General features: G+C 45.4%; 1 protein-coding gene across 4 annotated transcripts in view; it reads right to left on the reverse strand.

The window, feature by feature from the left end:
• The window catches only part of BAHD1 (bromo adjacent homology domain containing 1), an 87,123-nt gene that overhangs the window by 25,575 nt on the left and 48,870 nt on the right, over nucleotides 1–12,678 (reverse strand). For all 4 annotated transcript variants that reach the window (XM_077322891.1, XM_077322893.1, XM_077322894.1 and 1 more), the window contains one exon: nucleotides 7,324–8,970. In XM_077322891.1, the coding sequence (XP_077179006.1) occupies nucleotides 7,324–8,970 (1,647 nt within the window). The remainder of the gene's footprint in view (nucleotides 1–7,323; nucleotides 8,971–12,678) is intronic.

Raw genomic sequence — 12,678 nt, forward strand, 5'->3', positions numbered from 1 at the left:
AATATGCTGGAGGACATCGCCCCACTGAAGGTAAGCCAATTAGCCAATCTTCAGGTAAGCCAATTATCCATTCTCCTTCAGTGTAGAAAGTATTCCAAGAATGGTTATGTAGAAGAAGAAGAGTTGGTTCTTATATGCCACTTTTCCTTACCCGAAGGAGGCTCAAAGCGACTTATAGTCGCCTTCCCTTTCCTCTCCCCACCACAGACACCCTGTGGGGTGGGTGAGGCTGAGAGAGCCCTGATATCGCTGCTTGGTCAGAACAGTTTTATCAGTGCCGTGGTGAGCCCAAGGTCACCCAGCTGGTTGCATGTGCGGAGCGCAGAATCGAACCCGGCATGCCAGATTAGAAGTCCGCACTCCTAACCACTACACCAAACTGGCTCTGTAGAACAGCTTAACCTCAGATGGGTTATTCATTCTTATTCAATGTTACATCTTTCTGTTTGCTCCTGACACTCCTGCCAAACAACATCCCTTCCGATACCTGCATATCAATTTTATAATACTTTATTACAAACGTTAAGTGAGAAGACCATGTGGCCATTCTGCATATCTCTTCAAGAGATTATCTTGTCTGAAAGGATGCAGATGTAGCTGCTGACCTGATAGAAAGTGTAGTAATACCTGTGGCCTGTTTTATGCACCGCTCAATCCAATCCAATCCAATGGTACTCTTAAATGCCTTATTTCCTAGATTTGTACTGTCATGATCAACAAACCTGACAAACAAAACTCTTTGGTCCTCTCCAGTATACCTTTAATGCCCTCCTCACATCCAGCCTGTGTCATTAAAGGAGGGAAATATAATCAGTCAATCAGTATGAAACGAGTTAACCTTTGGTATGAACGATGGATCCATTCTGAGTACCACTGAATTCTTATGAAACATGCACAGCTCTTTCTAATTTGATAGAGTTTCCCATTCTGACACCTTTCTAGCTGTAGTAATTGCAACCAGAATGCCACTATCCATGATAGATCTTTTATTTCTTCTCGTCTTTTAAGTGGTTCGAAAGGATGTTTTAACAATGCCAATAGCACTTTGGATAGACTCCACAAAGGAAATCTGTGATGGACAGGGAGTGCTAACTGCATGGCACCTTTCAACGATTTACAAATTTGTTCAATGTTTGTAATGCCTGTTAAGCCCATAACTTCTACTATTGCCTCTAGGGCAGATACCTGGCACTTTAGGGTGTTTGGTCTAAGACCTTTACCTCTTCCATCATGTAGAAACCCGAAATATCCTTAGAAGAAGGATTGTTGGGACAGACTCTGCGATTTCTAGACCATGTCTTCAATATCAACCAAATATGACTATAAATACGTCTGGTTGTTGGACTTCTGGCCTGAAAAATGATCTCAACAGTATCACTAGGAATTCCAGCATTCATTAACATTTTCCTCTCAGTCTCCAGACCGTCAGCTTCAGCCACTGAGTGTCTTGATGCCACAGTGAACCTTGATATTGTAGGTCTGCCCTTGTTGGTAGCAGTGAGGGTTGCCCCACCTTTTGTTGTACTAGTAACAGAACTGCTCACATCTCCCTGATGTTGCTGAGCGTCCTGCTCAACCTTTGTGTCAGGGGGAAAGCATACAGAAGGCTCTAAGGCCACACTTGAGTTGATGAATCCGTTCCCTCTGCTTTGTTGCCCTAGTATCTGGACATCAACCTGACCACTTGATGATTCTCTGCTGTGTTGAACAAGCCCATCAATGGGATTCCAAAGTGCTCTGTTATCTGCTCAAAAATCTGCTGGTTGAATTTCCACTCTGAGTGGTCTACGTCTCTTCGATTTAGCCAGTCCGCTGTCACGTCTGCTGTTCCTTTTACATGCTGTGCCTTTAATCCCAGGCTTTGATGCACTGCTCGTTGAAATATTAGAACTGCTTCCTTGTGTAGAGACCATCCTGGCGATTTGGATATGCTTTTGCCGTCATGTTGTCTGTCGTTATCAGAACATACCTGCTATGTCTTGGAATGACAACAATCCCAGTCTGATTGCCTGTAACTCGAGCAGATTGATGCTGGCTTCCCTTTCTGAGTCTGACCATCGTCCCTGAGTCACTTTGTTGAGTCAATGAGTTCCCTAACCTCTTAGACTTGCACCTGTAGTTATCATTAGCTAGGGAGGCTGGATAAACTGCAGACCTTTTCTGAGGTTGCCCTCATTAAAACACCTATATAACTGTAAAGTCTGTACTGTTATTTTTGCAGTTCTCCCTCATCTAACAATCCCTCCCCCTCACTAAAAGTTGTCAGGGTGAGAGTCAGCATGCACCCCTTCTGTTTGAGTGCCGTCCTTAACATCCTCATTGCCTTCATACATATATTGGAAGAGCGACCACTGATGAAGATAAAACAGAAAGCGGGTCATTTAACCTAGGATCCCGTTTTGGTTGACTCTTTAGGTTTGACCATTTAGACTTTGTTATAACCTTTTCACTTATAAACATAGAGAAGACTACTATATCATTGTGCCTTGTGATTTCCTTTTTTCTTCTGAGTCCTTCATGCATATCCCTGGCAATGACGACTGACCAAGGTGTAATGCCTTGTGCTAATAATGTGTGTGAGCCTTAATAGGCAAACTCAGGGGGGACTATGCACAGGGCACACCTTTAAGAGCCGTTGAATCCTAGGAACCAGGCTCCATGGTGCCCATCTAGCAAGTGCTGCATTGTCTGTTCTGCCAGTGATACCCTTCCCATATACTGGGTACTGGTGATCAAACAAGTTATGTGGGGCAAGTGAGAAAAAATATTTTATAGCCATGTGCTGACAGGACAGGAACCAGCGATCTGTATTGGAAACCTCTATGTTTAGCATCCAGTAATACAAAGATGATTTGCCATTTGCCAGCCTCTGTGTATCAACCCTGGACTATTCTGGGTGGTCCAAGTACTAGCCAGGGCCAAACAAGCTTAGTTTCTGAGATCTGACAAGATCAGGCTGGCCTGGGCCCTCCAGGGCAGGGCCTGTAGTATTTGGCTTGGCTGTCTACCTGACTTCCTTGCAACTAATAGGCCCCAGAACAGGATAAGTGTTTGATTTAAAATCTCTGTCCTTCTGTGTAGAAGTGAATGTTTGGTCCTTTTTCTTCCCTTTGTTTCTACAAGGATCTTGTTAAATGCACCTTCTCCATGAGAAGTATCCTTGCAGTTTAGTTGTTGCCATTCTGGTCTTAAAGATGGTAACTACCTTTCAAGGCTTCAAGCCGAGGTTTCTCATTGTCCCAATCTAGGTAACCTGCCCCTAGTTGGCAAAATATTGTACTGTAACTGGTGATATCTCTGTAACAATAACCAAAAGTTCTTGATTTTAATAGAGACCATCTTTCCGAAGCTGGTCCAGTTCCAGTCCTGTAACAAATCATCAGACCAATTTACAGTTGCTCTGACAATATACCACCTTTGCTCTAATTGCCATTGAGCTAGCCTCATGTGTTACTCATCGTGCCTCCCTGCCAGCTCTGCACTCTCGGCACAGGTACATTATCCATTTGTGCCACTAGAGACGAAGGCCAGCCTGCTCTCCTTTGGCGCCTTCTGATTGTGTCGACTTCTGTCCTGGAGTGTTGTGACTCTTGCAGTGGAGGAAGCACGGTCGCTACAAGGTGGGCTATTTTTCCGCTCCCTGCTCCGGTAGAACAGGGGTGAGAGAATGGCCATTTGCAGTGCTGCAGACAAGGTCCCAGCTTGCTCTCCTCTGGTGTCTTCTGTTTGTGCCACGTTATGCCTGGGAGCGTCATGCCTCTTGCAGTGGAGAAGGCACAGTCGCACCAAGCAAGGCTATTTTTCCCCTCCCTGCTCCAGCAGAACAGGGGGGAAGGAATGGGGCAGCAGGGAAGAGGTTGCATCTCTGGGTGCCCTGTACTAGACACCTCTCCCCAATGGTATGGTTCTGTGTCTAAGCACACTCCTTCCCTGACCTGTGCCCTTCTCCTTCATCTTGAAGCTAGAGTAGCCTCCTTCTCCAACGGAGAACTTCCGTTTTCAGATCCCCAAAAGTCCACCATTCTGCAGAGTCATGGAGCTTCGCAACAAAGGTCCTGCTAGAGCAGCAGGGCTAATAGGACTGGACAGGGTCAGCCTACTACAGTCCAGTAAATGTATACTAATTTGCATAGCCCTGCCTGGAGCGAGTGGAGGTGTGACCTAGCCATTCCTGGAGGACTTCCCCCACTGAAGGAGAAGAGCTGAATTTTATACCCCACTTTCTGCTAGTCTCAATGCAGCTTACAATCACTTTCCCTTCCCCTCCCCACAACAGACACCCTGTAAGGCTGGTGGGGCTGAGAGAGCTCTGCGATAAAACTGTGACTGGCCCACAGTCACCCAAGCTGGTTACCTGGGGAAGAGTGGGGAATCAAACCCAGTTCTCCAGATTAGAGTCCACTGCTCATGACACCACACTGGCTCTCAGTGGGTGAAACACAATGCTGGACTAGATGGCCTAGCAGGGCTCTTCTTATATTCACTACAAAAGCTGCTTTCTAAAGTCAGGAGACTGCAACCTGGCCCATTGTTAGGACAGCTATTGGGTTGACATCTGATTCACAAAAGGAAGCGACATTTGGAAAACAGCAGGATCCTGGAGCTCCTCAGTACTGGGTGGGGAATGCCAGAAGATTTGCATCCCAGACACAGTCTTTAAGATAAGGCCTGTAAACAGCTGTTTGCCAGTGGAGAAAAAAACCTGTAGTGTATGGAATAAGATCTTCCCAGCAATTCTAAAAAGGCAATCAGACCGAGCTGATTGGGGAGGCAGCATAGAAAGTGAATTGAACTCTTCACCCATAGAAATTCTTCATTTGAAACTAGCCCCTCCCCCCCGCTGTTGTTAGCTCTTTAAAGAAGAGACAGATAAATATTGGCTTCAATTACTAAGACATGCAGATTTGAAAGTGCCCCCTCCCCCTGCATTCTGGGCAGCACCATGGCCCTGGTCATGGCAAGGTACTGCTGCAATAGCCCTTTGGAACCAAACCATTGTGTCGATACGGTCATGGCATCTCTTGCTATAAGCCTGTGAATCTCTTCTAAGACACAGGTAGAACAGCTTTGCAAAAGCTTTCTGGCCTCCATCATTTTAAGCAATGCAAACAGGTGGCCTAGATATATTTGCATGCTTCCCATCACTATCATTTTATTTCTAATAGCCAGATGCATTTATTGATCTATATTAGTGTTGTTACCTTTCTCTTGCTTGCTTCATGGACCAGGAAATAAGAGGAAAAAGTGGGGTACCTTAGTGCACAGGAGTGGCAGAGCAGTGCAGAATTCTCCATCATGACTGTTGGCAGGCTTACCCCCCCCCCCCCCACACACACACACTACACAGGAGTCTGGAGCCAAGCTATTTGATGATTTCCTGCCTAGCTTCCTTATTGTAGCCATTATGATACTCAGCTTCCCTGGGTTGGCCGGAAATGTCATTTACAAAACATGCCATCACCAGTGACTTTAGCTCTTTTCAGTGGCATACTCCTTTTCATGTAAAACAGGGGTAAGTCAGCCTGTGGTCCTCCAGAGGTCCATGGACTACAATTCCCATGAGCCCCTGACAGCAAATGCTGGCAGGGGCTCATGGGAATTGTAGTCCATGGACCTCTGGAGGACCACAGGTTGACTACCCCTGATGTAAAAGACCAGGAACCCTCATTACTTTGTATGCAAGAGAACAGACACATCTAGTTTGATCCCTATAGAAACAAAATCCCTAAGTGTTTGAATTAGATTTCTAGGCACCAGGGCAGAGAGCATATAAAAACTACATTTCTCAGATGATAGTTCTATTTTTTCCCCAGAAGAAGATAATCCCTTGCATAACATTTTTGTTGCTTCTTCTGTACAACTTTGGTTGGCCAGATTACAAAGCTAAAAATAATAGTATGGCATGAAGAAAATACACGAGTCCAAATTCTGTCACTTCTATACATTTTATGATGTTTCCCTGCTGGCATAAGCAGGAGAAATGCTTGCCAGCAGAAGGTGTTTGACCAGAAACCTGATCCAGAATCCACAGGCCCCTAGGGAAAGGGGATCTCTTCCTCATGTCAACTACTCAAGCCTTTCCAATTAGCATGCACCACTCATGCCAGTAACTTGCATAGATATCTGAGCACAGCACCAGAGTCTTTCAGGTGCTTGCTACTTAGCAGTCTCCCTGAAATGAACACAGCTATGCATTCCCTAAATTCAGCCTGCAGATAACAGGTTGTGAGGGCAACAGAGATGCATGGAAATAAAGCAGGATCCTTTTAAGACAGCTTAACACTTCTGCCTAATGCCTAACTGTCTAAGGATGAGAGCCATCAATCATCCTTCTAAAAGTCTACAGTGGGCACGTTGGTTTGCTGCCAATGTGCACTGTGAGAAATATTTCAGTTGGTATGCTGGTTTAATCTCTGCAAAGCCCCGGAAGCTCTCCTGGACACCCCATTACAACTTTTGTCTCCCTCGTATCCAGAGCTCAAAGTCCCACCTCTGGAAAACACACACACAGCTCACCCAGCCATGATTTCTCAGGTACCTTCTATTTCCAGATAGATCATCATCAGTTTCCAGTGTGTACTTTCAAGCTAAACATATGAAGCTACTTGGCATCTGCTACTTCTCCCCATATTCTTCATCTCAGTCTCCAATGAGATAATCAAGTCCTTAAATTGAGTAAAAGTCCAGTACGATGCCCACATCAGAATTGGGTCACCACTAGGGTTGTGCGCCTCGGCTCGGCCCAAGCCGCCTCAGCAAAATATATAATAAATAAAATAAAAATAAATAAACTGCCGAAGCCCAAGGTGGTGCGTAAGAGGCCAGCACCATGGTGCGGAGAGGAGGGCCGGCAGCTGCCCCTCCTATGCCCCGCCTCAGGCTTCAGGGATCGCCGAAGCACACATCCCTAGTCAGCACTGACCTAGACAACCGAAAGGCATATTGCCAACACTCCTCATGCCCAGTGTTTCTCCAGTAGAAGGTGTTGAGGGAGACAGCCTAATAAGAAGGTGGCTAGGCAGCAAGTGTTTGAGCAAAAATGGCAAATATCAGCTAACACACCAAATTCAGAGAAATAATCCCAACATGCAACTGCAGGGCGATCAGTTCACTGTGCCACACACACAGAGATAATGAAGCTTGCTAGGGACAATCAACGGACAAAACAATCACCATAAGGGCAGCAATGTCCCAGAGGTAATGTTCTCTCAACTGGCTATATTTTTGGCAACTACAATATCACTTTATCCTCTATCTCCTTCTATGCTTCAGGTATTAACAAGCCCACTTAACCCCCCCCCCAGAAGACAACATAAGGCTTACCTGCTGTGAAAGGCATTTTATAAGGGTAGCCATTCCGCGCCGTATGCACACCACCGATTCTGCTTTCTGGTACGTGCATAACTCCACAAAGGCTGTAACTATTAATTGCTGTTCCTTCTCCACAACAATATGGAGAGTTGCACCAGTGAAATGGCTGAAAGGAGGGATCTGATGGCAAGGAACCTGGGGACACCAAAAGGCCCTCACAACTGGTTGCCTGTGACAACTCATCCTTCGGGTACACAGAGCAATGCGTGTAACTACTGTATCCACTTTGGCCATAATAAACATAAAACCCATTTAATGGAGTCAAGCCTGATGATTCGTAGACACAGCCGCAGTCCGCATGATTTCCTGGCACAGGCAAAGGATGGAACTGAGGTACTGGGAAGGAAGGCTGATGGAATTCCTGCTTGGGGGTAGGAGATTTCTCTCCAGGTCTTCCATATTCAGGCTTCATGGAAGCTTGTCCACCCATAAGCAAAGGCAGCCTGTGATAGAAACCCTCCGTGCCTTCACAAGAGTTAGATAACGGTTCGTAATTGACAGATTCTGCTTTCCCATACACTCTAGGAGGATCCTGATGGGCTACTTTTCTAAATGCGCCCTCAGTGACTCCTTGCCAGCCATGCTGACCCTCTATTTTTATAGTGGACGTTTCCTTTTTGGATTTAACACAATTTTTCCTGTTGGCTTTGGCCCACTTCAGCTTCGATTTGGAACAGTGGTTTTCAGACTTGCCCTCCCCAGTCGATTTACTCCTCGGCTTCAGTGGGTGGTCTTTTTCATGGGTCAGTTTCAGAAACGCTACTGCATTGAGACTGGCCAATCTCTTTGGAGCAGGATGGTAGGAAACCCCACTATCCTCCCGCCTCTTCCCATCGAAGACGTCGTCCAATAACTGGTCATAAGGATCACACTTCCGACTCGATCCATTTTGGTTCTTTCCCTTCACTGTTTTAGAGCTTTGCTTTTCCAGCAAGGGCCAAGTGCCCTGAGTTTTGCAACATACGGTCTTAGTGCAACAAACTCCACTGACTTTGGTGGAATCTTTTCGAAAACGTCTGCCAGACAACAGGCCATCGTCCCGTTCGAAAAGCAGGTTGTTTACCGCTTCTGCATTCAGAGAAGCCAGCCTTCGCTTCCTGGGCACTGAGAGGCAGGCATCGGGTCCTTCCTGCTCAGTTACTGGACAAGACACTGTGCATTTCCCTATGGAAGAGTCATTCGTTCCTGCTCCCCCCACTTGAACTTGATCTGAAAAGCAGGCAGGTCTGAAGTCATCCATACAATTGGGGAGGCCTCTTTTCATGCCACTCTGAGTCTCCTCCGAAAGCGATCCGGCTACATCCTCCAGTCTCGTGAGGAGCACCGAGCATGTCTTTTTATCCACGGATGAGCTGAGACGTTTCCTCAATGGGTACGTCTTTCGGAGTTCTTGTGAATTCCTGCTTTTATTCACGCCTGCAAATCTATTCTGGCAGTTTCGCCCCTCGGTGCCATTTCCTTGCTCGCTGTCCTCTGCCTCAGTCCTATCCATCCTCTCACCGTCAATCGGTGACAAAGCTTGGTCCGCAGAACCAGCTGAGTGTTTCAGAAGTAAGAGCTGTTTCTTCCGGGCATGCGTCATAGGATCAACGTCCACCCCTGAGAACAAAGAGGAAAATGTCTTAATATCACGAGTAGAGAAAGGCTTCCTTACACAATACACCAACTGATGATCACTCGGAAATAGTCTGGAAGCTTGTGCCCAGTGCAAAATACAGGATTTGGGGTGGGGAGTTAGCTTTTTAACCAATGAAGACTCCAGATAGTTTGAAATGTGGCTTTATTTCAAGACCCGTATCATGGTAATTACCAGGGAGGATTGAAGGCCAAAGTCTCAGCCTCCGATTATCTACCCAAACACAAGCTGTCCTATTGTGTAAGTAGTACGTGAGACGTGAATTTATTAAAAATATATGTCCAGAGTAGGTACTAATGAGAATCATTTACCTGTAATTTGGCAGGTCTCCTCTCAAGAACCGGAAGCAACATCCTATTTTGTGTGTGCGCATTGGGGGGGGGGGTGTTCTAATTGACTTCTGATATACAGTAATACAAATTATACAGTACTAAGCCACCTTGTTTTCCTCTGAGTCATTATTAACATATAATCAAACGTCTCATCAGTAGAAGCAGCTATTTCATGGCAATGGTCTTTAAAATTTTAATTTGATATTTGGGAATTGGTATCCTGGAGTGTGTCATTCTACTTCATGTTTAATAAATGCTGTTAAAAAGCTCTAAAATGTGTGTTTATAATATATTCCAGCTTTAATATGTGTAAGAGGCATTAAGGAAGAATGGAGAAATGGTGTCATGAGTCTGGGAAATGGCAGGATTGAGCAAAACCACTGACTATAGCAGGCCACACCAACCCAGTAAAAGGTATGAGAAATTTCAGTTGATAACTGCAACTGCACTCTATTTCTTTAAATTGTATAGTTATAAAAAATCAAACACAAATCCCAAATGGCAAATACAAAACAAAATGAGAAATTAAGTAAAAAGGAAGGGAGGGAATAAAATGTTTACAATGTTAAACCTATTTCTTAGTCAATGTCTTACCTCAACAGGCTCACAACCGAAGAATTGTCTGTATGAATGACTAAAAGGAATGGATGGAAGGGGTCCCAAGCACAGACAGAAACCATGCAGGAGCAAGGAAAGTAGGCTGGAACCTATCCAGTTATGTAGCTCACCTGTGATCCAGACAACCAGGCCTGGAAGCGTTACCAAAATTTTCATAGAATCATAGAGTTGGAAGGGGCCATACAGGCCATCTAGTCCAACCCCCTGCTCAACGCAGGATCAGCCCTAAGCATCCTAAAGCGTCCAAGAAAAGTGCGTATCCAACCTTTGCTTGAAGACTGCCAGTGAGGGGGAGCTCACCACCTCCTTAGGCAGCCTATTCCACTACTGAACTACTCTGACTGTGAAATTTTTTTTCCTGATATCTAGCTTATATTGTTGTACTTGTAGTTTAAACCCATTACTGCATGTCCTCTCCTCTGCAGCCAACGGAAACAGCATCCTGCTCTCCTCCAAGTGACAACCTTTCAAATACTTAAAGAGGGCTATCACGTCCCCTCTCAACCTCCTTTTCTCCAGGCTGAACATTCCCAAGTCCCTCAACCTATCTTCATAGGGCTTGGTCCCTTGGCCCCAGATCATCTTCGTCGCTCTCCTCTGTACCCTTTCAATTTTATCGACGTCCTTCTTGAAGTGAGGCCTCCAGAACTGCACACAGTACTCCAGGTGTGGTCTGACCAGTGCCGTATCCAATGGGACTATGACATCTTGTGATTTTGATGTGATGCCCCTGTTGATACAGCCCAAAATGGCATTCGCCTTTTTTACCGCTGCATCACACTGCCTGCTCATGTTTAGTTTACAATCCACAAGTACCCCAAGGTCTCGTTCACACACAGTGTTACCTAGAAGTGTATCCCCCATCCAGTAGGCATGGTTTTCATTATTCTGACCCAGATGCAGAACTTTACACTTATCTTTATTAAATTGTATCTTGTTCTCATTTGCCCATTTTTCCATTGTGTTCAGAACTCGTTGAACTCTGTCTCTATCTTCCGGAGTATTTGCCAGTCCTCCCAATTTGGTGTCATCTGCAAACTTGATGAGTAGTCCCTCCACCCCCTCATCTAGATCATTAATAAATATGTTAAAAAGTACCGGGCCAAGCAACGAGCCCTGAGGTACCCCGCTACTCACCTCCCTCCAGTCTGATGAAACACCATTGACAACAACTCTTTGAGTGCGGTTCTCTAACCAATTCCCTATCCACCTAACTGTCTGAAAATCCAGATTGCAGTCCTTCAATTTATCCACCAGAACATCATGGGGAACCTTATCAAAAGTAAACGACATCAACTGCATTTCCACGATCCAGAAAACCTGTTACTTGGTCAAAAAGGAAACCAGGTTGGTCTGGCAGGACCTGTTGGAGACAAATCCATGCTGACTTCCTTGGATCACCAAATTGTCCTCCAGATGTTTGCAGATCGCTCCCTTTAATATCTGCTCCATTATCTTCCCCACAACAGAGGTCAGACTCACTGGTCTGTAGTTTCCTGGGTCATCCTTCCTCCCTTTTAGATCACATGTTAAACAGCTCTACAGGAGCACATAAGATAGTCAAACATCACACAGGCTACTGATCAGTAGACATATTTGCACGGCTGGATTAAGGTGTGATTCTTAATAAAGGCCATGGACAACAATGCCTTATAAGATGTTTATTAGGCTTCCTTGCAGCTCTAAAGACCATCCTTTAAATCTGTGGATTGATTATGTCCACTCTTTCACCAAACACTTCAATGATTCATCTGAGCAATAACCAGAATAATGCACTGAGTTGCATGGAAATGTATAATTTCACAAAGGACAAGCAAGCAAGAATCTGGAGCTACAGCAACTGCAGAAATGCAGACTTGCTGTGGCAGCAACACACACAAAATAGTCAAAAAGCACCTTCAAATGTTGCTGCATGTTTCTGTGGAATATCAGTGTGTGTACACCAGGGAAGGGGCATATTTCTCTCCCTTACAGCCATTTCTTGTTCTACAAAACTGTACCCAAATTCTCTAAAGGCTTTCACTCAGCTTCCAGAGGCTGGTTTTATTTTGGTTTGGTTTTAAAGTACAGAAAGTTCACTGCAGCAGCAGCAGCTGCTGTGTCGCCTTCAGTCATCCAGTGAAACATCAACTGAAGGGTAATCGAAGGGAGCCCTCTGCTTCCTCCTGCAGGTATAGCAGGGACCATGAACTCCGGACTTCTACTACTCCTTTCCATGATCAGATACCCTCAAAGCACAGAGGCCACGCTGATTGTCAGTTTCTGTTGTCCTAAAACTTCCTAAATCCCCCAGAAAAGAACAGGCCTCTAGCCGGAGCCCCCTCACCCTGAACTGTGGCTAAACAATCAGTACCCCATGGCTGTCAACAGCAGGAGAAATTATCTGTGCCTTCCCCTTGTGGAACTGTCTGAAATAACCTCTGGGCCGAGGCCAGTGACAAGGCATCTTCCTGTGTTTAGGCTTGGAAGGATTCGATTGCTGCCAAGCCTCTTTTCCACTAAAGACTACGTCTAAAAATGATGCCCACTAGCCTAAGATGTACACATGAAGAACAAACACCTTTAATAGTGTATAATGTGTAAAACGATGTCACTGGAGCACCCCCCCTTCCCCCAAACACCCGTAGCCTTACATGTTCACGGACAGGATCGGAACTGGTGGCAACTGGCCAGAAGAGATTGTGAGGACATGGTGGAAAGCTCCATGAAAACACCCAACTC

This window comes from Paroedura picta, chromosome 2, assembly GCF_049243985.1.
Source record: "Paroedura picta isolate Pp20150507F chromosome 2, Ppicta_v3.0, whole genome shotgun sequence".
In the NCBI taxonomy this organism is placed as follows: domain Eukaryota; kingdom Metazoa; phylum Chordata; class Lepidosauria; order Squamata; family Gekkonidae; genus Paroedura; species Paroedura picta.